Consider the following 26,859-nt stretch of genomic DNA (forward strand, 5'->3'; position numbering starts at 1 on the left):
ATTACAGGCATGAACCATCACACCCGACCCAAGGTGTTCTTGTTTTTAAAAGCCCTTTTTATCTCTGATCACTTCATCCTCATAAATTTAGAGCTTGTGCTTTGTTTATTTACATTTGTGTCTTTGCGAATGCTCTTATGTGACCTTTGTGGTGCTGGCTTTCTATCTCACTGAGAAGCCTGGGTGGGTAAAGTGGGAAAAGCAAGGTGCTCTGCTAAGAGTGTTACCAATCTGGATAGAAAACCTAGTTTGGCAATGGATTAGCTATGAGACTTTGGGCAAGTTATACATATTTTCTGGGCCCATTTTCTGATCTGTAAAAGGCTTAGGGAGGTGGGTGGACAAGAAGTCTCTCCTCATAGAAGTTTTGAGAAAATTAAATGAAAGTCTAAAGAAAACAGCTAACACATCAAAAAGGAATATAAGACAGATGAACTTTCTTCTATTTTCTCTCCTTGCACAATGACCTGTTTGATTGCCTGTAGCTCTCTACTGCTGACAGCAGACATTACCTAAATTCCTCCACTTACAGGGTCAGCAATTGTATCCAACTCTGGTACCAGTCTCAACCTAGGCAGAGGAACTGTCAGGTCTTCTAAGGCAGTGGTTAACTGGTGCAACACTGAATGAGCCCTGCTATGGCTCATGTTCTCCCCTGGGCACTTCAATTGTTTGTGGGTTTTTGTTTTGGCTTGTTTTTGTTTTTGGTCTTATATGGGGAGTGATGAACATCTGTTGTTGGATCATTCAATCCAGATCCAGTTTGCCCTGTGTAATCTGCTAGGCTGTTTTTGATTGATCCTTCAGATCCCCAGCTCTGTTTAAAACTTGACTAAGAATACTCATATCTCTGTTGGATTTTGCCCACTTGGACTGATTTTAAAGCTTTAGTCTGCCTTTTAACTTTATATCCTCAAGAATAATGGGGCTCTGGTTTTGCTTCCTGTTTGTGTCCTCAGCATTCACTCAGATGATGGGTCTACACCGTTACTCCTGGCCTACCCTGGTCCAAACTGAACTCCAAGAGGGAAGAAATGTAGATCCAGAAGTGACAGTGGTTTATTTTCCAAATTCTAGTCATTAATATACCACATTTTCAGTTTTTGCCATATAGGTGGGCCATCTGAACTATAAATTTACTTAATATTTTTATTTACATTGACTGAGTTTCTTTTATCTACATATCTACTTTAACCTCATTCTAAGGAATGGTATCTATAAAATCACAGAATTGCTGGGATAGTTGTTTTTCTAATATGTATTTAATACACATTCAAAACTAATAAGTTAAAAGAGAAGTTTTGCTATGTAGTATCTAAAATCATCTCATGTACATTTTGGGAAATACTGATCTTGTCTACCTCTGCATTTTACAGATTGATAATCAGGTTCAGAGAGGTTTGGTTTGCCATATAAGTAGTTTGATGAATTCTTGGGATTCAAACCTGACTCCTACCTCCTAGCCTCGTGCTTTATTTTTATTTTTATTTTTTTATTATACCACACTGCCTCCTGCCTTTGCATCTATTCCTAATATTACTCTAGGGCTCTACACACAGTAACTGAGCTGTCATTACTGACATATGTGAAAAAAACTAGATGACTTTACACAACATGCCTGACAATGCAGGGTAAAGCATCCGGATCCAGGACCTTACCATGAGAGATTGAGAGGCTGCTTGACTGACAGATTGTACACATGATGGCTACCTCTGGACTAACGTTGACAAACAGCGCCATGTTAGAGAGAGTCCTGGAAGAGAAGACAACAATTAATTACAGAACAACTCCAAAAAAATGACATCATCAACTGATACAAGAATTTGTAAGAGACTTACTTGCTCTATTGGGATGTCCACTTCTGGCCTGAGTAGATCACATCTCTGGGTTGTACTCCTGGTGTAATCTTCTGTTTCTTTTCGGGATTTCAACAAGCTAGAATTTTCTGCAGCTCATTGTCCACTCTGAAATGTACATCTTGACCTCTGAGCGGCCTTTGTTAAAGCCTTCATGGAATATCCAAGTCTTCTCACTTTAGGATTGCTACCAGAGGACGTTCCATGTAAATGTACAAAGAAGTCTTTGCCAGATAGACAGAGCTCAGTATCAAAGGGAACTGCAGGAAGTGATTCCAGGAAGCTTAGTTAAGTAGCTTAAGTATTCTTGACTCTACATTTGTAGAAGAAAGCAGTGGTTTTGTGCTGTTTGTAACACCAAGACTCACATTGGACTTTACTCTTCTGTATATAGATATCCATCCTCAGCTTACATCCAGCTGGCTCATCTTCAAAGGAAACCTCTTCTTATTTCCATCTCCCCTTTTGTTGACCATCCAACTTACTTCTAAATGGTTTTGGTTTACTCTCTCTCTCTCTTTCTGTATGTGTGTGTGTGTCTTTGATGGAGGCATTTGAGGTAATTTTTATCTGCTTTGAGAAAACTGGGAACCATGGGCCATAGTAGGGATAATTTGTCTCATTATTATTATCATCAGAGATGAACAGCAGCTCCTATCTCTATGCCCAAATGCAATTTGATACAGAGTACAGGGACTTACATGGCTGAATTCAAATGAAAAGAGGGTCACTAAAGGAAGAGAAAGGGTGGCAACTCAAACCATGGTAAAGGAAATCACATTTTCATTACTCAGACTGACATGATACTATACATTACTTTCTTTTTGAAGGAACAGACTTTGCTTGTTCTTGTAGTAGACATTCCCCCAAAGTCTCATAATTCTGAGTTGTGTGTATAGGATTCAGTTTGCCATTCTTTTCCCCAACCTTGTCCTAGTGATTTTCTCTTTCAGTTCTATCACTCCACAGACTTTAATTTTTGTCAGGTTTGGATCTCAAAATTGCAATAAAAGCTGATCTAAAAGATTGTCAGTAGGCAAAGGATAAATTCTTGAGATGATGGATACCCTATTTATCCTGGTGTGGTTATTGCGCATTGCATGCCTGTACAAAATATGTCATGTAAGCCACAGAAGTATACATCTAGTATGTACCCACAAAAATGAAAAAAATAAAAAAAGTTTGTCAGTAGAAATAAGGATACCCAGTTGGAATTACAGAATGGGAAAGGCCTTTACAGTCATGGTAGGCCAACTGAGAGAGCCGTTCTTATGCACGGCTCAGATGGCCCTTTAAGGCAAAACCTGTCTCAAAGAATTAAGTTAACTGACAACCTCCAGCTTCAGGTACCTTCAGATCTGCCTCGGTTTTCAAGTGGAAGGTGTGTGCTTTCTGGGCTGCTGCCAGCTAATGACTGAGCAAAATTGGGATGCAATGACTTGCCATTTGGAAGAAGCACAGGACTCCTCTATGAGCTATCTTTTACACTGATCTCCTAGTTGTGTTGGCCAAGATTTTATGAGTGCTACACTACAGTCTGAAGCTTTTCCTATTAAACTTGCTTCTTTTCCCTTCTGTTACTGGTATAGACCTGTATTGTGGTCTGAAGCTCTCCCTGCCTACTTATGTCCCTTTCCCTTTTATCTTACACAGGTGTTACTCCCAATAAATATCTTGCACTTCTAATTATTATCTGCTTTCAAATGACCCACCCAACACGTCAATGACTGCCCTCCACTACTCCCACCTGAATGTTAAAGTGAGTGAATTGTAACACTGTCTGTAGAGGTGAAATGACTTACTCAAGATCCCTTACCTTGCTAGTAGCAAAGTCAGTTGACAACCCAAACTTTCTGACCCCCAGTTCAATGTTATATCTCAAACTTATTCATGTATAATAACAACCATGTATGCAAAATCCAGATTTTGCTATATCTCTTTATCCCCCTTGCTATTGTTTACTTAAACATTAAAAACATATTTTACTTTTGTTATATCTCTCTGTTAGCCCTGTTTGAAGTAATAATATCTATAAAATTTCAATTTTGATGCACTAGTTTTATATTTTTCTAATATGTAGTAAGGAAATATATTTTCATTAAAATAAAAAAGTTTACATGTGTATACTACCTAAGGTTACCTCAGGTGTGGGTCAGTGATTGGTGAACCCTGCATTTTTTTTTTTTTTTTTTTTTTTTTGAGACGGAGTCTCGCTCTGTCGCCCAGGCTGGAGTGCAGTGGCGCGATCTCGGCTCACTGCAAGCTCCGCCTCCCGGGTTCCCGCCATTCTCTCGCCTCAGCCTCGAGTAGCTGGGACTACAGGCGCCCGCCACCGCGCCCGGCTAGTTTTTTGTATTTTTAGTAGAGACGGGGTTTCACCGTGTTAGCCAGGATGGTCTCGATCTCCTGACCTCGTGATCCACCCGCCTCGGCCTCCCAAAGTGCTGGGATTACAGGCTTGAGCCACCGCGCCCGGCCGAACCCTGCATTTTAAACAGTGCTATAAACCTTGCTGCTTTCTAGGACATACAAATCAGAGGAGAAGGAAGGGGAAAGAGATGAAGGAAGAAAAGAAGGAAAGAAGAAAGGAAGGAAGGAAAACAGAAAGGAAGGAAAGAAGGAGAGCAAAATATTTACTGGTGAGAAAGTAATGATAAAAAGTCATCAATAACTGTAACAGGTACCTTGTTGTGACATCCATATATCCTGACAAGCCACAGTCTAACCTCCATTGCATTAAAAAAAACCCTTTATTTATTGGTTGCCTAAAAACCATATTGAAAATATATGGATGCAATTTAAGAATCAAGATTTCTTCCCCTAAAAGAGTAGATTCATTTATTCCCAAAATGGACTGAAGTGCTCCACTTTAGAGCAAATTATTGGAGAAAAATGCACACAACATTTGAAAGCAGTAGCTCTAATCTGCATCTTATAAAGTGTTTGAATGGACATACTCCTAAGAAAGAGGTTTAAGTACATTTCCTTTTTCATTTAAAAAAGATTCATTATTAAAAAAATGAGATATTTCTTTGATTAAAATACATAAGAATATAATTACAATAATCTTTCACCTTTGTTTCTATTCTTTTTGCTTAAGAGCTTTATAATGATCACAATTCCGTTGTGCTAATGAAACAAAATTGGGGTTAGAACTCATGTTATGTAATAACTTTAATAGATTTTTAGTATTATAGTGATAATTTAACATTTCTCTTTCATTTCATGGAGGTGGTATTTCAGACCTCTGCCAAACAGATGTTACCAATTTAGAAGCAATTTTGTTAATTCCTAAACAAATTGTCCTTCCAGAGAAAGAAAATGTATAAAATAACCTTAATGAAATACTAGCTTCTACAGAGTCACAAATTTTAAAGGCATGGGAAGTTTGAAAGTAAACATTCAAATTGTGTTTTATGTAAGTAGAAATGTGGCTATACACTTTGGCGGGGTCATATAATGTATCATGTTGAAACCTACTCTGACATCTGGCTCAAAAAGATTTGGTAGTGGTCTGCTTCTGAAAGGACAAATGCAGTACTGATCTGCACATATACTTGAATCAATTGGGAAAGAGTCAGTTTCCTGTGTCCCCTATTCCATGGTTTATATTTCAAACCCAATTAGGATAGTTTACATTTCAAACCGAAATTGAATCTAAAAACAAGTAAAGAATCATATCAAATTATTTTTTAAATTAGGAAAGAATATAGCTGCTTCACAGCTAAAACAATAACAGCATAATTGAAAGCAAGGCTATTACATTCAGGTTTTGGTATTTACTAAGTCATGTCTCCAAGTTTCTGGAGAAAGCATTAGGTACTTCATGTATTTCCTTTTTGGATGATTACAGAACAATGCAAACTAAATAGGATATATTGCCCAGGGACACTTGCTTGTTCTTACCAGGTTAGCGAGCATGTAGTGGTAACCTCTTGAGTGTTTCCCCAGGATCACAACCTGCAGAAAGAAGAAATAAGACATATTGCTTATTCAAGAAGGGCATTTTCAATTGCACAATCAGTGGGGCGGCTAGAACAAAATGTTAGATCTTTTATATACAGGAAAATCACAGTTAATTGGATCAGATTTCTTGTTGTTGCATTTCGCTTTCAACTAGATAAAACAGGAGGACATGCTAATATCAAGTTAAAATGTCAAAACAAGGGGAAAAAAACTCCCTAAACTTCCAGGTCAGTAGTATCACTATCACTTAAAATAGATGGCAAAAGTGATGAAGCTGAAGATCCCCAACCCATGAACTCGATTTGTGTACTTAGCTTTTGAGATGGAAAATCAGCTGAACTTTGCATACAAAGTAGAAAATAGAATGTACAGTATGTTTTTTTTTTTTTTTTTTTGGTTATCTGGAATGCTAAGGGAATAGAACACTCAAGGAATGGGGTTAATGGGATTTTCAGGTTAACTGAGGTTGCTTTTGCTTATTGAAAACTTTTCTAAAATGCTTATCTTCCTTTTCCTGCTTTAGTGTGAAAGACTTGCAATTGTTTGTACATCTTTTGGTGCTGATCGTGATACCTTAGGGCACTGAGGAGGGATTCCCCTCAAGGACACTTGGCAATGCCTGGTGACATTTTGATTGTCACAACTGGGAAGGGTGCTACTAGCATTTAGTGAGTAGAGGCCAGGGATGTCGCTAGACATCCTATAATTCTTGGGATAGCCTACACAATAAAGAATTCTCAGGCCCAAATGTCAGTAGTGCTAAGGTTGAGAAACCCTTCCTCAGCATCATCATTCTTATCATAATTTTTATGAATAATGCTATATTAGTGCAAAGTCTAATAATAGGCTTTGTATTAATAAAATTGTACTTTGTACAGTTCACAAAGTACATTTTTATTATCTCAAAATATGTGAGTGGGCTGAATATTTTCCAACCAAACGTGTTGGTTAGAAGTTAGAAGCTTTTGACTAAATAATTGATGTTTATTCCTTGAAGGCAAATTCAGGAAACATTCTGGTTAATTGAGGATTTTTATTGAGTACTGAATGTGTGCAAAGTACTACAATGAGTACCCATGGAGGGAACAGGAGAACATAGAGGTTAAAGACACAACCAGAGGTGGAACCAGGTTTTGTACTGGCCTGAAGCTAATGTGATTTTAGGATCTCTCTTTAAAAAACTATAAAATTATGAATGTCATAATTTGGAATAAGGCCTTGGAAAGAAGCTGTGCAAGTGAGGGGCCATTAAGTTTAAGCTTTATGATAAATTCCTCTCTGGATGCAGCTATTAAAGGGTTTAGAACAAAGTGAGAAGGCCTCAAAATTGCACACATATCAAACCAGAACTATACATGAAAGGTTGTAATAATAATAAGTCTACCTGTCCTTATTTGAGTGCTTAGTATATGCAGGCATGGTGCTAAGTGCTTTATATGTATTTAATCCCCAGAACAGTTTAACAGATTAAGTATCATTAGTTTCATTTTACAGATGAGGAACTTCAGTCAGAGAGAGTTTATGTAAGTTTTCCAAGGCCGCACAGCTAGGAAGTGGTAAAACTGGAATTGGAATCTGGGTCCATTTGCCTCTAGAACCCATACTCTTGGCAGTACTTCACATGGTTTCTAAATATATGCTAAGTAGCAAATGCTAGTAATTGCTATAAATTCTTGGACAAGAGGAGGAAGAGATATTTAAGGCCTGAGATGAACAGGGAAGTCTTCATGGAGGAGGCAATGTTTAAGTTGACCAGAGAAGTGGAACCATACATTTGACTATGATGCTGGCATTACAAGCCCTCAAGTCATTTCAACAAGTCATTTTAAGTATGTGTGTGTGTGTGTGTGGTGTGTGTGTGTGTGTGTGAGAGAGAGAGAGAGAGAGAGAGAAAGTACAAGAGAGCATAGTTTTTGATTAATTTAAATTATGAGCCACATTTCTGACTGATTATTTATGGAGGAAATGAAAGGTTAACGAATGTCTTGAGGATGTGATTTCTCATGTTTCCATGACACGAAATGAGCTGTTAGGTGTCTTCTGGGATGTATTCTTCAGTGTCCGCTTGCGAGAAACATTCTTGCTGGTGACATTTGTTAACTTTTGGTGGCAAGTTGGGACCATACATTTGTTGAATTTTTAATTAACTGACAACTCTCAACATAATAAAACCAGAGGGTTTTGAGTTCTGCTAGAAAAATGAGCAATATTCTTAAAGACATCTGGCAGAGCTTAGAGAGGAATAAGGAAGGAATCTAAGGAAAAGGAATATGTTTTTCTCATTGGAGGTAGAGCTTAGTGTTTTTTTTTGTGCATAGAGAAGGTGAGAGGGAGCAATAGAAGACATCAGTGTTGTGAAAAGAGCAGCAAAAGAGGACCCAGGACCCCAATCTTGTCATTTGCTAATTGTTTGTTTGTGGGCAAATTACTGAGCCTTCATTTCCTTGTCCATAATCTGGCCCTGCCTATCTGAGAAGTGTTGCCAGGATCGAACTGGATAATGTCTACAAAAGTGTTTGATGCTGGGCACGGTGGCTCACACCTGTAATCCCAGTGCTTTGGGAGGCCAAGGCGGGTGGATCACCTGAGGTTGGGAGTTTGAGACCAGCCTGAACAACATGGAGAAACCCTGTCTCTACTTAAAATACAAAATTAGCCAGACGTGGTGGTGGATGCCTGTAATTCCAGCTACTCGGGAGTCTGAGGCAGGAGAATCACTTGAACACGGGAGGCGGAGGTTGTGGTGAGCTGAGATCGTGCCATTGCACTCTAGCCTGGGCAACAAGAGCGAAACTCCATCTCAAAAAAAAAAAAAAGTGTTTGAAATGTCCGTTATTTAAGTGTGTGATGCTATATAAATGTGGGAAGGGGTCATTCATTGAGACATTGTTTTTCAGATTCAGAAAAACTTGGAGCTATCAAGATACCTACTGCAATTCAGGCCCACTTTGGTTTGCTCAGAACAAATGTACTTATTTGAAGGTAGCTCTCTTATAACACCATCCTTTCAAAATTTAGCTTTAAACTGGGATAGGAAGCTTATCTAAAGATAGGAACATTAAAGTGTCACAAAGCTGATGCATTGAAGCCCGTAATTAATTCCTCATCCTTACTTTCAGTGCCTTAACTCTTACTTAACATATAGTTCTTACCAATCTTGGTTTTCCAGTTCACAGTAATTAAAAGCTTCAAACTAGAAGGCGTGTGTGTGAGGGGTGGACTGATATTAGAAAGAGGTATTAGTAGCAGTGGAAGTGACAGACTGACTTAAAGGAGAAAGAAGGAATGAAAAAAGGAGACAACATCATACTACTGCACAGTATAATCATGGATGTTCTTTGTGACTACCTAATTCATCAGGCTATGGTTTATTGTGTTCAGTAATCTCTGCTGAAAAACCCAAGGATATGCATATTTTCAGGAAAGTTTCCGTAAGAAATGCTGAAAGTCCCAATACTTAAGACAGTAAATTGCAGTTATCTTGAAATCTTACTTATATGGAGCAGCTGTGATCCTACTGATGCGAGCTAAAGGAGGCCTCACTGCAAAAAGTGTCATGTTTTGCTCTCGGTCTTTCCCTTTTTTGAATTTTTGGTACAGGGCTTGTGAGAATAGGGTGGGATGGGAGGATTGTACTTAGTGCAATGCATAATGGAACTAGTTAATGGGAGTGGTTCTTGTTCAGCTCGTCCTAAATCTTTGTTCTTTCCATCTGTTATGATGAACAAGGCATGAATTGTACCCTCAGTTACTTAATGACTCTGGTAACCAAGAGAATATTCAACTTTGCTTTTACAGTAATTATAATAGCTCTTTCTGAATTAGTTGCAGAACTTCAAGTATAAAAGCTGTTTTCACAGTCGACCATGAAATTTAAGGAAGAAATAGCAAGTTTCCAAATCCATGTTCTGTATTCACTTTGCTTTTGTAAGATTTGTTGGAAATGATGGATGGCTTGATATGATAGCAGATATATTAAATGTAATAAGGGGAAATGTGTGAAATGTAGATAAAATTTATTGTTTTAAGGAAATTTATTTTAATCCTCACATATAGGATCTGAAAGAAAAAAAGCCACAATCCTTATTCACTGAAACTTTAACAGCAGAGTTTCATTCGCAGAAGAAGGAGCCCTTACATACTAACACACAGAGCCATGCATATAGCATCAAATTATTTGTCAAAGAAGTTAGTGAATCATAGTCAACCCATTTTGGGGAGACTTCCTCTTACTGGCCCCCCTCCCCGTATCCACTCATCTGTGAAATTGGGGGTTGGGTATCACTGAGCAGTTAAAAATAATTCATAAAATATTCAATTTGGCTTTCTATGTAAGAGGCCCTTTCCTTTTCAATTTAATGTTTAATCTAGACATTTTCATAATTTTAGAAATTTGAAATGAAATTGCTCCACAAGACTACTTGAGAGAGGCCCACAGATCCGTTGGGAGGCAAAAGCATCTGTTTTTCTATGCTCACATTTTAGAAAAAAATATGTGTGTGGAGAAGTGTGTATGTTTTTTCCCCCCTTAGATCCATCTGGTATGCAGATTAGGTTATTTGTAGACCTAAGTATCTCCTTGTTTGGATTTTCTACTTCAGCGCCAAAAAAGGATCTATGTATAAAGATTGATCTTGCTTTGAGTACAGAACATGCCTTGATGCTCACCTTACTCTGTTTCTCTTTGATTTAGGCATCCTGCAAATGTCTGAGGGGCTAGGAGAGAAGTGTGGGTGTGGGGGATTGCTGGTTTAATTCACCAAGTTTTCTTCATTTATTGTATGACTACTTTCTCTTTCAGAAAAAGCTATTAGACCACATTCTTTATGTTCAAAGAGGGGACATTTTTCAGCCCCTTCATTTTTTCCTGCTCTCCTAGTTAAAAAAAATTTTTTTTTTAAAGATACTGTTGTCCTATGGCATCCTATTTACGTTTGGCTGTGTTGGAAGTTGAAGAAGAGGTGTGCTACAGAAATCAGCCTTAAAACATGCCACACTTTACAGAAGAAATCTTCCAAGTGATAAAAGGTATTCATCTTCATGAATAAAACCCCCAAGGTACGAAATTGCCTGAGTCTTCCTAAATACATACCAGAAGTCAATTCTGTTAGAAAATAAGATTATTTTCTAATAATCTTAATCTGCACACACATGCTCTCCTGCAATGCTTCATATTGCAGTCATCTGACTTGAATAAATGTGCTGGATTAGTGAGGCAGAGAAGAGCCAGTCACCCATACCAAAGTCAGCCCAATGGCAGTGGGGATGGGGGTGGTACAGATGGAGAAAAAAAGGCTGAAGCTTTTTGTAAAGAAGGAAAACGGAAGTATAACCGAGGAATCTCATCAATGCTTATGCTGTCTACAGGAAGCTTATGCAGAGAGAAGGCAATTGAAAAAGGCATCAAATAAAAATGCTAGGATGTGAGGATTAGAGAACAAGGATTTCACCAAAGAACATGTCTTTGGGAAGTTTCACTTCCCAGACTTTAACATTGCATTTATCATGACTCAATGGAATATGTGGAAGATTTAATGCTAAACAGCAGGAGAGGCAAAGAACCAATACAAATAAGAGGCAATAAATGGCCGTGAATAAATTAAAGGGACAACAGATTATTCTTGCTGTTGGGGATAAACGGCCATTTAAATACATGTTGACCTTTGTTGGAACACTTCATTGTCTTAATCCTAAAACAGTGTTTCTCAAATTTCACTCCTTCACAAACATCCTTAATGATTTTTGTCTTATCTGCATGTCACATGACTAGTATTTACTTATATTTTTTTCTTTATAGCTAGTCACTACTTAAATCTAGTCATGTCCAGAGGGATAATATCAATGAAACTAATACAAGAAAATAATACAACTGTATGAAAATAAAATGTATTCATCTAGGTGTCACTGAAAATCCTCTTGTGTACCACCAGGGAGGGTGGGAAATATTGTCTTAAAGCAGTCATATCTTTAGGGGAGAGAATGTAGATCAGGTTTCCCCGTCCTGATGAAAGGTTAATTTCCCATTTATGGTTGAATTTTTAAGAATATCTTCATCTACTTTCAAAGCTTCTTGAGTACTGCAAAGGAGCAAAATGATGGACAGAGTTTGGAAGGTAGCAAATGATGCCTGGGACTCTGTAAAAAATCCGGAAACTTACAAATCCATTTCCTGAGGCAATTTACATGTATTTCCCCACACAGGACGCCTGCAGCCTTGATCAGCTAGAGTCCTTGGTCATGGATCCAATAATAAATACTTTAAACTCCTGACTCTTTCCACCAGCCAGCATCCTGTAAAAGGATGCTTTATCAAGCTATGTTGCATTTCCAAATGCTGTTCTTGGAGTACCTTATCTAGAGGACTTTTCATGGCACCTGTTTATATTTGGAAATATCCTAGATTTGTTTGGAGGGAAGAATTGGAGTGATTTTTAACTAGTATTCAGTCTAGAATATCACAGCAAAGGGAAGTTAGTTTTTCTTTAACACGACCATGTTCATGACTTTTGTAGCTTCTCTGATATTAGCTATCTCCCCAAATTAGCAAGAAATTTATTTTAGACAGTAAATTTTAAATGACAGCATTCTTGATATCTTCTTTTGTGAAATTTATATGAACTATTTATATATTTCTATATTCATATTCACAACAATGTTTGGTTTAATATTGATACCCTTATTCTAAATATCAAATTGTATCTTTGTGTTCTCTATAGATTTTTCAAAATCGTTTGGGCCCAAAGCAATATAATCATGAATTTCTGACAGATATACAGGAAAGACTGTATGGGTACTGAGTAGCAAGCTTGAGAGTGCCAGTGGATTCATTACTTTGATTTTTTTTTTTAAGGAATGGCACCATCTGGCATATGGCTGAGTAGTTACTCAAATGTGTGTTATTTCCAGCCACAGCTACTTGAGGGTGGGTGGGATAAAACAAGACTTCCTTCATTGGCTCAAGAGTCACACCTCTCCATCTTTAGGTGTTTATTAGCATCAAGAACTCGTCACACCTAAAATGACACCTTACAGTGTTTAAACTTGTAAGAATCTAAAATTCTTTATAAATGTTATCTGAGTTGCCCTTAAAGCTTCAAACAAATTGGTATTTATTAAAGGTGATGTACTAGAAAGAGCCATAAACCTTGAAGTCAGATGGTTCTGGATTCAAATCCTGCCATTTACTTAGTAGTTCCATTATTGTGTGCAACATTTAAGCATGGCTGGTAGGGTAGTGTATTAGAGACTAAGTCCAGCCTAGAACAATGGAGCCTCTGAGTGGGGAGGGAAGAGAAACATATGGAGATGTAGAGGATGGGATGTTCTCCTTTTGAACTCCCTGGTTATGCCTCATCTATGCATTTTCCATCTGTGCAGTGCTTCCAGCACTTGATATCTTTCTCTATGAGATTTTCTGATTGCTGAAAGAAGTGAGTGAACATGTTTATATTTTCAAATAAAAGTAAATATCTCTGAGAAACCTAATGTGTTCTTCAGGCCTTTGATTTTTCAGAATAATTGCTTACTTGGCAGGTTTCTCCCTCTACTGGGAGCCATGTCATCTAAGTGGATCTCAATTTGCAAATGGACGACAAATGATAGAGGCTTAGCTCATGGGAGGCAAACACAATTCTCTTAATTCACAAATGTTTGGTTTGGTCTTTCACTCCTGCTATTTGCATCTGGCATTATTTTCCCCACTCTGCCAGCTCATCCACCTTTCTGATCACACTGACCCGTTAACAGTTCAAGCACCCTAGGCAGAATTATAGACTTTCAGCAAAATACAGGGGGCTCTTGAAAGCCCATTGTTAAATATTCAGAAATTTTGTGAGCCAGTTATTAAACCATTGGTGGCTTGAAATCAGCCACGATGAGAGTATTAACACCACAAAAATCAAACAACACTACAAATCAGGGCTTTTATTTTGCTCTCTGGGAGCCAGTTTTCCAGCATACCACTGGATTCAGAAAGAATATTGATTAAAATCTCAAGTGGATGGAAGGGCTGCATCTATTAACCACATTTCATTATTCTCTTCTTTTAATGAACATTTTTGAATGCCTGCTCTGTGCCAATTCTGGGGCTAGACCATGGAGATGCAGAGGTCACAGTAACCTGGTCCCTAGCCTGGAGGATCTCACACTCGAGTGGGAAAGAAAGCCAAGTTAACAGACAATTATAACCCAGTGGGAGAAGTGCGAGAACAGAAATATGTACAAGGTACAACTGAGGAGAGAATGATTAACTCATAATTTGCTATAGATAGAAAGTACTTTGTCCCCAGCTAAAGATCTAAAGAAATTTTTCCTGTAGCTTTTATAAGTGGGAACCTGACAAACAGGTAACTTAAATAGAATGCTATTTTGAAAATGAAGAGAGATGTGTTTTAGAGGTCTATTTCTCTTGATTTCAGAAGAGCCTTGCTCTTTTACAGTGCTTACACACTAGGGGAAAGATTTTCATTGGGAGCAACTATAAGCATTTGGTGTGATGGTATCTAGGGCTGACTCCATAAGAATTGGAGTGGTGACTGAAATAATTGGTGAAAAAAGCTAAGTTACAGAGGGTATGAATGATTAGATAGTAAATAGAATGGTATCTGCTAAACACAATGTATCCCAGCTTTTCCAGTTATAAGCTGTGTAACTTTAGGCAGGTTACCTAACCTCTCAGCCTCAGTTTTCTATCTGTAAAATAAGGAGTATAATAGTTGAGAGGCAGTAGAGTAGGGTAGTCAAGAGTACAGGCTAGACTGCCTGGCTTAGAATTCCTACTTTGCTGTATGACTTTGGGCAATTAACTTAAGTATTCTGAGTTTCGGTATCCTTATCTGTAAAATGGGTCTACCATTAGTACCTATTTCATAGAATTGCAGTGAGGAATAAATGAAGTAATGTATCTATAGAGTGCCCAATGCTTATCCTATATTAGTTATGCTCTCCCTTCCTTACTCCTTATTTCAATGCCTTTTCCCTTCATCCCTCTCTGTAGAAATCACATCAATCCCTCAAGTCCTCCTCCAAGAAGCCTTCCCTGATTTTTGTTCCCCGAGCCCAAAAGGTAGAGAAGAGGTTTCCTGCTGCTGTGGGATGGGGGCCATGGAAAAGCATCATTACTCAGGTGCAGACACGTACTGGGGCCACTGGTTAGGATGACACTGGGCTGGAGATGGAGGGAAGGAGTTGAGGTTTGTACTTGAAGTTTGGGCATTTAAGTTGAGAGTGCAAAAAAGACAAGAGAAGCTGGGGGTATACCCACAACAAAGTAACCCGCACTGCCACCTTCCTCTGTGCCATCCCCTCCCACCCCTAGCATTGATCAAAACCATGAACTCAAACTCTACAGCAGCCATGTTTGGCAAGGGTGTGTGTGTGTGTGGTGTGTGTGTGTGTGTGTGTGTGTTGTAAAGGGGGGCTCCCACCCAGAGACAAAGGAGCACAGGTCATAACCTAAATGGGCATGTGAAGTCATCACAGTGTTTCCAATACAGGGGAGAATAGGGGTTGGGGTGGGCAGTGAGAGAGGTGAGAGCAATAATTTGGCAGTCAGTAACATGGATCTCTCCTCCGCATTGTAGAACATTGCCTAGGAGTCTTGGGCTGCCCTACTCTGACAGTAGCATCTGGATCTTGGCCTTATTCATGCTTCATTATAGGAGCAGGGAAGCATAACTATTCCAGGATTTCTTACTTGAATCCACAGAGGCCTTGGGGGTAGAGAGAGCACTAAGGAACATAATCTACATTCCCTTGAGACCCAGTCTACATGGATGTCTTAGGACAGTATTTCTCAAAGTGTACACTACGTGGATCACCTGGGGAATCTAGAAAATGCAAGCACCTGAGCTCCTCTCCAGAGACTCTAATTCTCAAGTCTGGGTTAGGTCCAGGGAGCCTGCATTTTAACATCTCAACTTTGGTGATTCTGATGCACACTGAAATTTAAGAACCACCTTTCCATCGGATAATAGATGCACTTTGAAAATCTAAAAGCAGGACCCTCAGTGATGGGATCCTCATCAAAGGGGATAGGAAGGGACACACTGAGTCTCTGAGGTGGTCCCTTGGGGATCACCCATTGGTAAGTCGTGGGTAAGCAGGGAGCAGCTTGAGGACACTCACACAGACTCCTGGGAAAGGAGCCAAAAAAAGAATTTCTGAAACATTGTTGTTTTAAACAGGACTCTCCTGGAGGCAGACCCCGAGACAAAGATTTGAGGGCCAGTAGTTTAATTGGAGGTGATTCTATGAAGAACTGCTAGGGGAGCAAGGAAATGAGATAGGGAGGATGACAAAACAGTGTATTAATCAGCAAATTACCTCTGGGACCTCTGGAGGTGATGGACAATATACCCACCAAAAGGGCCAGGAAGTTGGGGTCTTTGACTTTCAACTCCCATTCACCATTAGCTTATAACTGCTTTGGGAAATATTAATTCCTCCCTAACTCTTCTGACTTGTCTCACTCCCAGAGTGAGAGAAAGTCTTCAAGAGGAGAACAGCATGTGCCTACAATAGGATGCTTTTGGCAGGTATGGGAAAGGTTAGTGCTGAGGGGATATGGGTAGGGCACCAATAGCATCTGCTATACTGCAATCACCTTATGTCACATATATAACACTTTAAAGTTTATATATTGCTTTGACATACAACACTGCAGTTGATAAAACAAAACAAAACAAAAAAAAACCTGAGTTGGGCAATAAAGCATAGTTATGATAAGAATGGACTGTGGAGTCAGATCGACCAGTTCTTCCTCTCCCAAGATGAGGTGACATTTCACAAGTCATTTTACCTCTCTGAATCTCAGTTTCCACATCTGTACAATAAAAGTAACTAGGTCACTTACTTTTAGGTTTATTGTAAGACCTAAATGAGAAAAAGCTTTTAAAATTCCTAACAGAACACCTGCAATATATGGGGATTCAACCAATGCTGCTTCCATTCTCCCATCCCTATCTCTACTCATCTCTTGTACTCCATAGCATACAGCCCCAATGTGTGGCACTGGAGTAGTTCTCAGTAATGTTTCACAGCCTGGGCAACATAAAGAGACCCTATCTCCAAAAAAAAAAAAAAAAAAAAAAAAAAAAAAAAATTGCTGGGCATAGGAGGGAGGATCGCTTGAGACTAGGAGGTCGAAGCTACAGTGAGCCATGATTGCTCCACCACACTCCAGCCTGGACAATTGAATGAGATGCTCAATCTCTTTCTCTCTCTCTCTCTCTTTCTCTCTCTTTCTCTGTATATGTTATCTATATAAATATTCTGGAAGTCTTAAACAATAGTACATCCTGAAGAAAAGTCCAGATTGCCTATGAAACAGTAGAAGATGGTCTATTTAAAATAATAGAAAATCTGAAAAGTGTATTGCAGCAAGTGTACTGAAGAGATGGGCACTGAACAAGTTTACATGTAGGAGATAGAACCAGGGAAGGCTTTCCACTAGAGAGAAAAGAAGGATCTTTTAGACTAGGTTTTTTTTATTTTTTTTTATTTTTGTAACTATTTTATTAATAATTTAATGTTAACTACTAGAAGTCTATAATTTTACATTTAATATACAAAGTATTTGGCAAATGATTATTAAAATAATATCATAGTAATATACATCCCCCCTTTATTGTGGTAAAATATACATAACAAAATTTGACGTTTAATCATTTTTAAGTATACAGTTCATGTTATGCAACCATCATCACTATCCATCTCCAGAATGCTTTCATCATCCCGAAGTGAAACTCTGTGCCCATTACACAGTAATTCCCTGTTACTCACTATCTCCCCTTAATCACTATTCTACTTTCTCTCTCTGTGATTTTGACTATTCTTTTATTTTATTTTATTTTATTTTTATTTATGTATTTATTTATTTATTATTATTATACTTTAAGTTCTAGGGTACATGTGCATAACGTGCAGGTTTGTTACATATGTATACTTGTGCCATGTTGGTGTGCTGCACCCATCAACTCGTCAGCACCCATCAATTCGTCATTTACACCAGGTATAACTCCCAATGCAATCCCTCCCCCCTCCCCCCTCCCCACGATAGGCCCCGATGTGTGATGTTCCCCTTCCTGAGTCCAAGTGATGTCATTGTTCAGTTCCCACCTATGAGTGACAACATGCGGTGTTTGGTTTTCTGTTCTTGTGATAGTTTGCTAAGAATGATGGTTTCCAGCTGCATCCATGTCCCTACAAAGGACACAAACTCATCCTTTTTTATGGCTGCATAGTATTCCATGGTGTATATGTGCCACATTTTCTTAATCCAGTCTGTCACTGATGGACATTTGGGTTGATTCCAAGTCTTTGCTATTGTGAATAGTGCTGCAATAAACATATGTGTGCATGTGTCTTTATAGCAGCATGATTTATAATCCTTTGGGTATATACCCAGTAATGGGATGGCTGGGTCACAGTATGGCGATTCCTCAAGGATCTAGAACTAGATGTACCATAGACTAGGTTTTGAATGACAAGGGGAATTGTTGCTGGCAGGGAGAAGAAAAGAGAGAATCCCAGGTGGAAAGATGCCCTGGATAAAGGCCTGGTGGTGGGACGTAACAAGACAAACATTAGCTAAAATGTATTGAGCTTTTGTTATGTACAAGGCATGGTATTAAACGATTTTTTCACACACTTCATCTCATTGAAGCCTCACCACAATCCTTTAAGGTAGGCACTGTTATTGATTTTATCTTCCAGGTTAGTAAATTGAGGCACAGAGAAGTTGGGTAATTTGTCTCATGCCTCACAGCTGAAAATGATAGAGCTTGAAGTCAAAATCAGATTTATCTGATTCAAGAACCCAGTAACTAAATGTTGGAAGCTATAATAATAATTATTGATGATAACAACTGTCACTACTATTGTGGGATGGTCAGCTCCCACCAAGAATTCAATTCAAAAAAGACTGAGTACCTACCATTATTATGTATTATTACCTAAGTGGGGAACAGTTGTGGCCTGAAACTTTGGAAATTCTCCTTTGTTGCTGGGCATCCAGGGAATCTCCCTTTGGTTTCCCCTAATTGTTTTGCAAAGCTTTGTGTTTGGTTCATATGATCATGACTCCAATTTTCGATTCCCTATCAGCATATGACATGAGTTGTTATTGTTTAATCACAAGCTGCACTTGTGATGAATGTTGGATAATCAGAACAAAAGCACAGGAAAAATAATTAGAGGGAACTAAAGGGAAGTGGCTCACAGCCTTTAACAAGAGACTGTGTGAAGGTTTCTAGGACTCAGTCCCTAAAGCTCTGACAATGTATTTTGATCCTTGTCTGAATGCAAATGAATGAGTCCATCAAATCATAGGCAGCTTGTCACAGTGCAGGTTATTTAGCTAGTTAATTAAAAGTCTGAGTGAGCTGGTGCCTCTCTGCACTGGGCTCTGAAGATAACCAAACCTGTGTTCTGACCAGGCAAGTTAATTTAAAATAAGTGACCTCAATTGGGTAATGGCTGCAAGTTCAAATTCAAGAATCGCTATAATTAGTCCCAGATGGATCTTAATTATTCTTTCAGGAAATAAAGTGGGGATGGGGGAAAGAGAAATGCCCAAGCCCGAAGTAAAGGTTATTAGCTATACCTTTCAAAAGCAGGGGGTGCTGATTGGGGCAGGCATAGTTAATGTTGTACAACAAGAGTTTCATTGCTGTCTTTCCAAATGCATCCCTTTAGATGTGGTACATAAAATAGGTCTAGGTCTTTAGGAAATAAGGATTAAAATTTAGTGCTTTTAACCATGTGGTCTTAGGCAAGTTATTTAACCTTCTTATGTCTGTTTCTCACCTATGTAATGGAAAAACAAAACACTCTTAGTCCTATCTACTTCAGAGGATGAAGAAGTTACTTCAGGAAAAATCTTTGAAAAATATGGAAAGCTCTACAAGGCAGTGTTTACTCTTGCTTTAGTTCAGGAAAGTTTCCTAATAAAACATTTTTGTTTTTAGAGTATAAGCCTGCTTTAGGTGTGGCCTCTTAATTTTTATTTAGACTCTATGATAAACCAGGTGCCTTCTGAGCTACACCTCTTGGAAGATGAAAGGATTATAGTGGGCAATATGTTTAGCACAATACCTGTATGGTGGTACATGATATTCTAATTTCTTAGATGCATCCACAGAACTGAACACAATTTTGGCTTTGTAAGCTTTTGGAGGAAATCAGAGAACACACAAATTTAGCATTGTTTGTTATGAAATTGTATCCTTTTCCATTTGTATTAATACAGATCTTTTACTTGAAATTATGTGCTGGCACAACACTGTGGTACTGAGAGGTTAGTGTAAGTCATGGTGAGAGAAGGATGGGTTTAGCCTCACTTATTTTTTTAATGAATGCTTGGGTTTCCTTTCAGTGTTCTGATACATTCTAATTGTCCATATCTTTCCAAGCCCTGGAAGCCAAAAGTAATAGAATTTGTACAATGGTAAAAATGAAATAAGTTACAAAAAATCATAACGCAATGTGGAGCCTTGGAAGACCAAGAATTTGGCCATCTGGGGATACACAAAATGACTACACTTGAAACTGCTCTTTTGTTTCCCCTAATTCCACCTTTTAAAAGAAATTGTATTCTGATGCCCATCTGAGTTCCCTGTAATGGAATATAAGTATTGAAAACAGAGATTTACAACCTGTGCCTGCTGACAGTAATAACAACTGTTTATCCATCAACCCTAACTAAAACTCATTAAAGGAGCTTCCTTTTAAATCAGAGTCTGCATTCTATCTTGTTAGATGAGCCAAGCAAATAATGGAGTTGTATTTCCCAGAACTGCATTGCTATCTAAGGGCTGTGCCCTTTGCTGAAAAGAGCTTGAGGTCATAATGAACAAATAAACAAACAAAAAGCTCTGGCTCCCTGTTATTTTTCATCGCTGGGAAACACCCATCTGTGGCAGGGAGCAGCAGAGAACACAACTTTGCTAGGATTTTGCAAAGGTTTAAGTCGTCATAGGATGAATAGTCATTTCTACAAATCTCCCTAGAGAGCTCCTGCTGTGTGTGTACCGTGAGTAAAAGCCACGAAATGGAATGCATACAGGACTGAGAGTTAGTCTCCAAATGATAAACATCAGGACTTTTTTCCCTAAAACAAGTCAAGAAGCATATTTTCAGCAAATGTTTATTTAGTACTTATTAGGCTCCAAGCTGTTTTAGATGCAAGGGATATAACAATTAACAAAACACAAAACACCCTGCCCTCATGAAGCCTTATATTCTGCTTCAGTTGTCTAGTGCACGTCCCCCTGTGAATTCCTATATAATCTCTACTTCTCATCTTTCCCTCAGTCTACTAATTATTTAGGGCATGTGTCTTACCATCCCAATTAAACAATATGTCTTTGAGGGCAGGGCTCCAGTTTCATACTTCTTAGAGTATACATCATCCAGTACAGTTGCCTGTATGCAGATATACAATGAATATTTGTGGATAATGAGAAAAGAAAGGACTCCAAAAACTGGGAAGAAGGATGGGAAATAATAGTAACTTTAAATTTTATCTTTCTGGTATAGTATGCTTTCATGTGAACAGGCTATCTTAATCTAAACGCTAATTACAGGCAGTTGGTTGGGATGTGAAATGGGGGTAAGAAGGCAGGTGGCCTATTCAGGGGAACCCATAAATAGATGCTTATTTGGTCCATGTAATGGCATAATCTTGGGTGGTGTGGCACCAAGAGTATGAGCACTGGAGACAAATCTGTGTTTAAATCCTTGCTCTTTCACTCACTAGTTGTGTGGCCATTGTGTATGTCAGTCTCTCTCAGCACCCCAGTTTCTTCACTGCAAAATGAAGGGAGGTAGTTTAATGCCTAAGCAGAATCGTCTCATTTCAGATACCATGTTACTGTACTGGCTGATGGAAAATGTCTGTTTTTTGAGGATCCAAAGGTCATGATGAAAGGTCAAATTGTGTTCTGGCCAGTATAACCCATGTTCTTATTAGCATCAGATTTACTGTTCTGTCTTATGACATCTGAGTCAGTTTCAATTTTTGAATCAGCACTGCTTACTAGCGTTCATGCTGACATATAAGTGGGGATTGTCATACTTATGCAATTATAAATTTCCATCCCTTTCCAAACCAGATGATCTTCAATGGGTCCTTGAAAACTTAGTTCAGCCAATCCTGAGGAGAAAACGCTCCCTGATCTGAGTCAGGCTGAGTTAGGATGTTTCTTCTGCATTTCCATTAAGATCTGTGTTCCTTTCTGCCACTGCACTTATCACACTAGACTATGATCATTTGTTTACTTGGCTGCTTCCCTATAAACTATGAGTTTCTTGAGGGCTGGAACTATGTCTTATTGGTTTTTCACTTTTTCTTTACTAGTTCTTATCCAGGACTACAGAGATAGGCAGTGTGATTAGTCATGATGTCTTGCTTTTTATGGAGAGCTTGAAACCGTTTCCTTATATTTCAGTGGATCTACTGGAAAGGATTGTGCATAATAGCCTTCTGTTTTCTTTTTCTTGCGGTTGGGAAGATAAAACCACTCACTTGTTCCTTCTACTCTAAATATTATTCCTATTTATGTAGATTCTATGAAGAAGACACTTGAGTAGTGGGTCCTTTTTAGTTTCCACAAAGAACCTAGTCTGAGATGGTTCTCTTTATGCAAAAATGTCTCTGTTAGACATGTTGGATTCTGTTTTAATTACATTACAAACAGAACCATTCCCATGAAACATCCTAGTCTTCCTCTGGAGTACAGTAAAGGGAAATTCGTATCTGACAACTTTTAGCTAAGCTCTGAACAAAGCAAAAATATGGAACACATAAAAACAGTTTGTAGACTGAACAGCTTTCTCTGTATTTGGAGGAAACCATACCATTTACTATTGGCTCATAAATCCTCCAGTACCTAGACCATTATTGACATTGCTCTTTTTCATTAAAAAATATAGTTTGATGGGGCCGGGTGTGGTGGCTCATGCCTGTAATCCCAGCACTTTGGAAGGCCGAGGTGGGCAGATCACGAGGTCAGGAGTTCGAGACCAGCCTGACCAATATGGTGAAACCCCATCTCTACTAAAAATACAAAAAATTAGCCGGGTGTGGTGGCACATGCTTGTAATCCCAGCTACTCGGGAGGCTGAGGCAGGAGAATCGCTTGAACCTGGCAGGCGGAGGTTGCAGTGAGCCGAGATCGTACCAGTGCACTCCAGCCTGGGCTACAGAGCGAGACTCCGTCTCAGTAAATAAATAAATAAATAAATAAAATATAGTTTGATGGCATGAAATTGTCATTCATGCCTTCCTGACATGGGTAACAAAGAGTATGACCTGTAGGTCACTGAGTGCTAAGAACCATTGAAGAAAGTGGCTAGGATTTCATGTTTATTGTCTTTGTGGGGTTTAAGATTACTGGCTGTAGTTTACCAAGCAGCGTTGTGGTGGAGGCTGCAGTTGACAGAGTCATTGGGGAAGCATACCTGTGGGAAGTTTTCTCAAGTGAAAATTGTCCTCCTAGTTAATTCCAGTAATTTACACTCAATGCTTTATTTTCAACAGGTTGGGTGTGAGATGTAGCCACACCCAATTCTCACTCTCGGGAAGGAAACACTGACAACATTCCTCTTCCCTGATGAAAGAAAATGCAGGGCTGGGCCTGCTGCCACCTTTTATTGATGGGGTTAATGCAGAAGAGCTAATGGCTCTGTTGGGAGATGCACTTTTCTGCCACTGCTTGCAACTCTCTGAGTGGCTTGGTGGCGGTTGCCATGGACACCAAATGGTGAAGGGGCTTCGGTCAGAGTTTGAAGGATTATGTTGTGCTTGAGTAGGTAAGACTGAAATTAAGTTAATGTGTGTAAAAATAAGGTGTTTTTTTCCCCTTTGCACCTTTGAGAAAACGACAACAAAGTATTCTGTCAAAAAACAATTGATTTTATATTGCTCAAAGGAAGCAGGAGGAACAATTTGTTGAGTAGGAAGTTTTCAAGTTAAGCACAAGCAGTAGTTTGAAATAGGTCAAGAGGAGTGAAAAGGACCCTCAGAGCTGTTCAAAAGATAGTGATGGCAAGGTACTTAAAAGTGCCCATTAAGAAGCTTTCTATAGCACCCTCTTTGGCTACCTGGTCCATTGTTTCAGTGTCTCTAGATCCTTATCTCTTAATCCAAGACAGAGTATTACTGAGGTCATACTCTATTTTGTCTTTCTCTTATTTACCTCAGCAAATGTGTATGTCTTTTAGATAGCATTATCTCCAGGTTCTGATTTGCAAATCCGTTCACCTAGTTATTCTTTTTCTGTGTCCCCATTCTTAAGCTCAGCAGGCACATTCTGGGCCAATGCTGAACTCTGAAAGGGATCCCATTCTTCCTTTCTCTGTCCCCACTAATTATCCAGTTATACGTAGAGCTAGGATTTCTGCTGTTGAGATAATTAAAGGCATGAAAACAATTTCAGTTACACCACTTGTGTTTGAATATACTATTCTTTTTTTATGAACAATTAATCCCACTATAGAAGGCAAGACCTGTTTGGCCTACAACACCATAATCAAAGCACTTGCCACTCTCTTGGTGGTATTCACAAATCTAAACTTTTATGGTGATCATAGCAAAGTAACATTATATTGTCAAAGACAAACAGGAAGGCTTCTAATGTCCTGGGAGCATGTCCTAGCCACTTCCACAGGCGGCACGAAGGTTCTTCACTGAACTCTTCTCGGACTCCACCAGATCACTTTCCCTCTCTTGAGACTTACCTCAGATGATAGAAAGAGCTTTTAAATGCCTTTTGAGTCTCAGGCTCAGTGACCACACATTCCTTCCTTTATTCATTTTCTCCCCCTTAAGAAATGAGGTGCAGTGATTCTAATTATAATACTTTGTATTTGTAGACTTGCACTCTCTGAGGATCTTAGAATACCTTAGAGAAATTGCCTGATTCATCCTAATGTCATCCCAGTAAGGCAGAGAAGGATTTTTATAGTTTATGGCTGAAGTTCATGAGATGATGAAAGGTGAGGTGGCTGTGCAAGGTCACACAATGATCTTGAAGTAGATAGAACTCAGCCAGATTGCTAGTCATTGGCTTAATACTGGATTCCTTTAGGAGATATTTGATCAGTTGCTATTCTTTTTTAGAGTAGGGTGGTGGTGGTTTATATTTGGGAGGCTACATATAATATTTTATATATATATATATATATATATATATATATATATATATATATAGTGGTATCTGGCTATGAATCTCTTCCACTTTAGCTCCATCCCTGGTGATGTAACACTAATTGTCACCAATCTCCTCAAGCCCCCACCCAGGCCCATTGAATGGTGCCCCTCACTTGTCAATTTGTCATAACTTTTGAGGAGAGATAATTTGACCTTGCCAAATCTGGACTGAAGTAAATCTGTCCCTGAAAGGATGAGCTTAATTTGACTGGAAGGGCCAGGCGGTGGCTTGGTAACAATGCCATCAAACTAGTCCATGGCTGATTCCCACATTTGGTCTCATCAAAGTCCAGAACTTTGCATGGATCAATTAATGTCCTTTGCCCTTCCGTGTTAGTGCAGTAAAGAACTTGAGTCTCCACATTTTATTTTATTTTTTGTTATTGCTATATTTGTATTTGCTTGATGCCTTTTGGTAGAGGAGCTCAAGAGTGTAAATTATTTTAAACATAAGGGTCCTGTGGCAATGTGAGCTTGAACAATAACTAGCTTTTGTGTTGCTTTTGTAAACTATGGTTCTTGCAGCCCTCACAAAACTGTTTGTTAGAGCATCTGTTAGAATCTAGAACAAGACTCCTGTAATCATACAGCTGTGTGATGAACACTCTAATTGCTACATTTTTGTTGCTCTTAATCTGGTAAATTCCTAATAAAGCTGGATGATGATTTTAAAAATTTCATTAATGTTTACAAGCTAGTATTTCTAACTCATAGGACTTAATCTCTCAGTGCCTGCAAAGGCTTAACTGGGTGTTCACACTGCAAGTCATACAAAGTAAGAGGTATCAGGGTTCTTTCTTCCTCTGCCAACTAAAAACACACTCACTGCCTATGGAAGGATGAAATAGCTATATATGGCTACGGTTTCCTTTCCTTTTTTTTAAAAAAAGTATGAATTGGAGATCTCACTTGACTTAAGTGATGGGATTAACTCAAAATAAAGAGGATATTTGCATCAGTTTTATTATTCTATTTGAATTGGTCCACATTTTTATAATTTTGGAGTAAGATACCAGCCTTAATGCTAAAATGCTGGTGTTAAAGGGAGAGGAAAGGTCTTGATTTAATACATCTGTATTGCAATCTACTATATGTTGGATCTGAGCAGGAGGATAATAGTGAATGTGGATATAATGAGGAACTTATGATAGGCTTATGATAAACAAACAAATCTCAGTTAATCAGAATCCAATACCAGAAGCCCTTAGTTAATAGGGATTTTCCCTAGGTATTTCTTAGAAGGGTTGAGGTCATATTTATTTATATATACATATGTGGCACAGCTTTGATTAACCAGAAACTCTTTTTAATGCAGACATTTGTTGTTCTATGTTCTAAGGATAGAGGTAAATGATAAACTTCCAGGCTGTGCCCTGGCCTTAAGATACATTATCTCAATCTTCCCATCATCTCTGTCTCCAAGTCTCAGCAAAGCTCACTGAAGTTGAGGTGTGTAAGAGTGTCAGTCAGCTAAGAAATCAATGATGGTCAACAGCCCGAAACCTGAGAAAGCAGGAAGTTGATTCACACATTTTTAGATATTTATCATATTCTGACTTCTAGACTTATTGCATTGACAAATCGCCCTACTAGATTGCAAGCTTCTTCAGCAGGAAAGACATGTCCTTTTCTCCTCACCCTAGCATTGAGTGTGGCAAAATGGTTGGGAATCATCAATATTTTTTGAACTAGATTTCCTACCTTGTTTTTCACAGCTGTGAGAACCATAGCCTGATGAACTGGAAAAGACCATCATATTCCACACATTCATTTTACAGTTCAGGAAATGGAGATGTAGAGAGATTGATTTTTTGAACTCATACAGCT

At 38.6% G+C, this 26,859-nt stretch overlaps 1 protein-coding gene across 1 annotated transcript in view; it reads right to left on the bottom strand.

Moving 5' to 3' along the window:
• Positions 1-26,859, bottom strand: part of LOC117077858 (glutamate receptor 3-like) — a 334,953-nt gene that overhangs the window by 146,007 nt on the left and 162,087 nt on the right. The window contains 1 exon segment of the mRNA XM_033201429.1: positions 5,763-5,816. Coding sequence (XP_033057320.1) covers positions 5,763-5,816 — 54 coding nt within the window.

The sequence above is a fragment of the Trachypithecus francoisi genome, unplaced genomic scaffold (assembly GCF_009764315.1).
Source record: "Trachypithecus francoisi isolate TF-2019V2 unplaced genomic scaffold, Tfra_2.0 Lachesis_group6, whole genome shotgun sequence".
In the NCBI taxonomy this organism is placed as follows: domain Eukaryota; kingdom Metazoa; phylum Chordata; class Mammalia; order Primates; family Cercopithecidae; genus Trachypithecus; species Trachypithecus francoisi.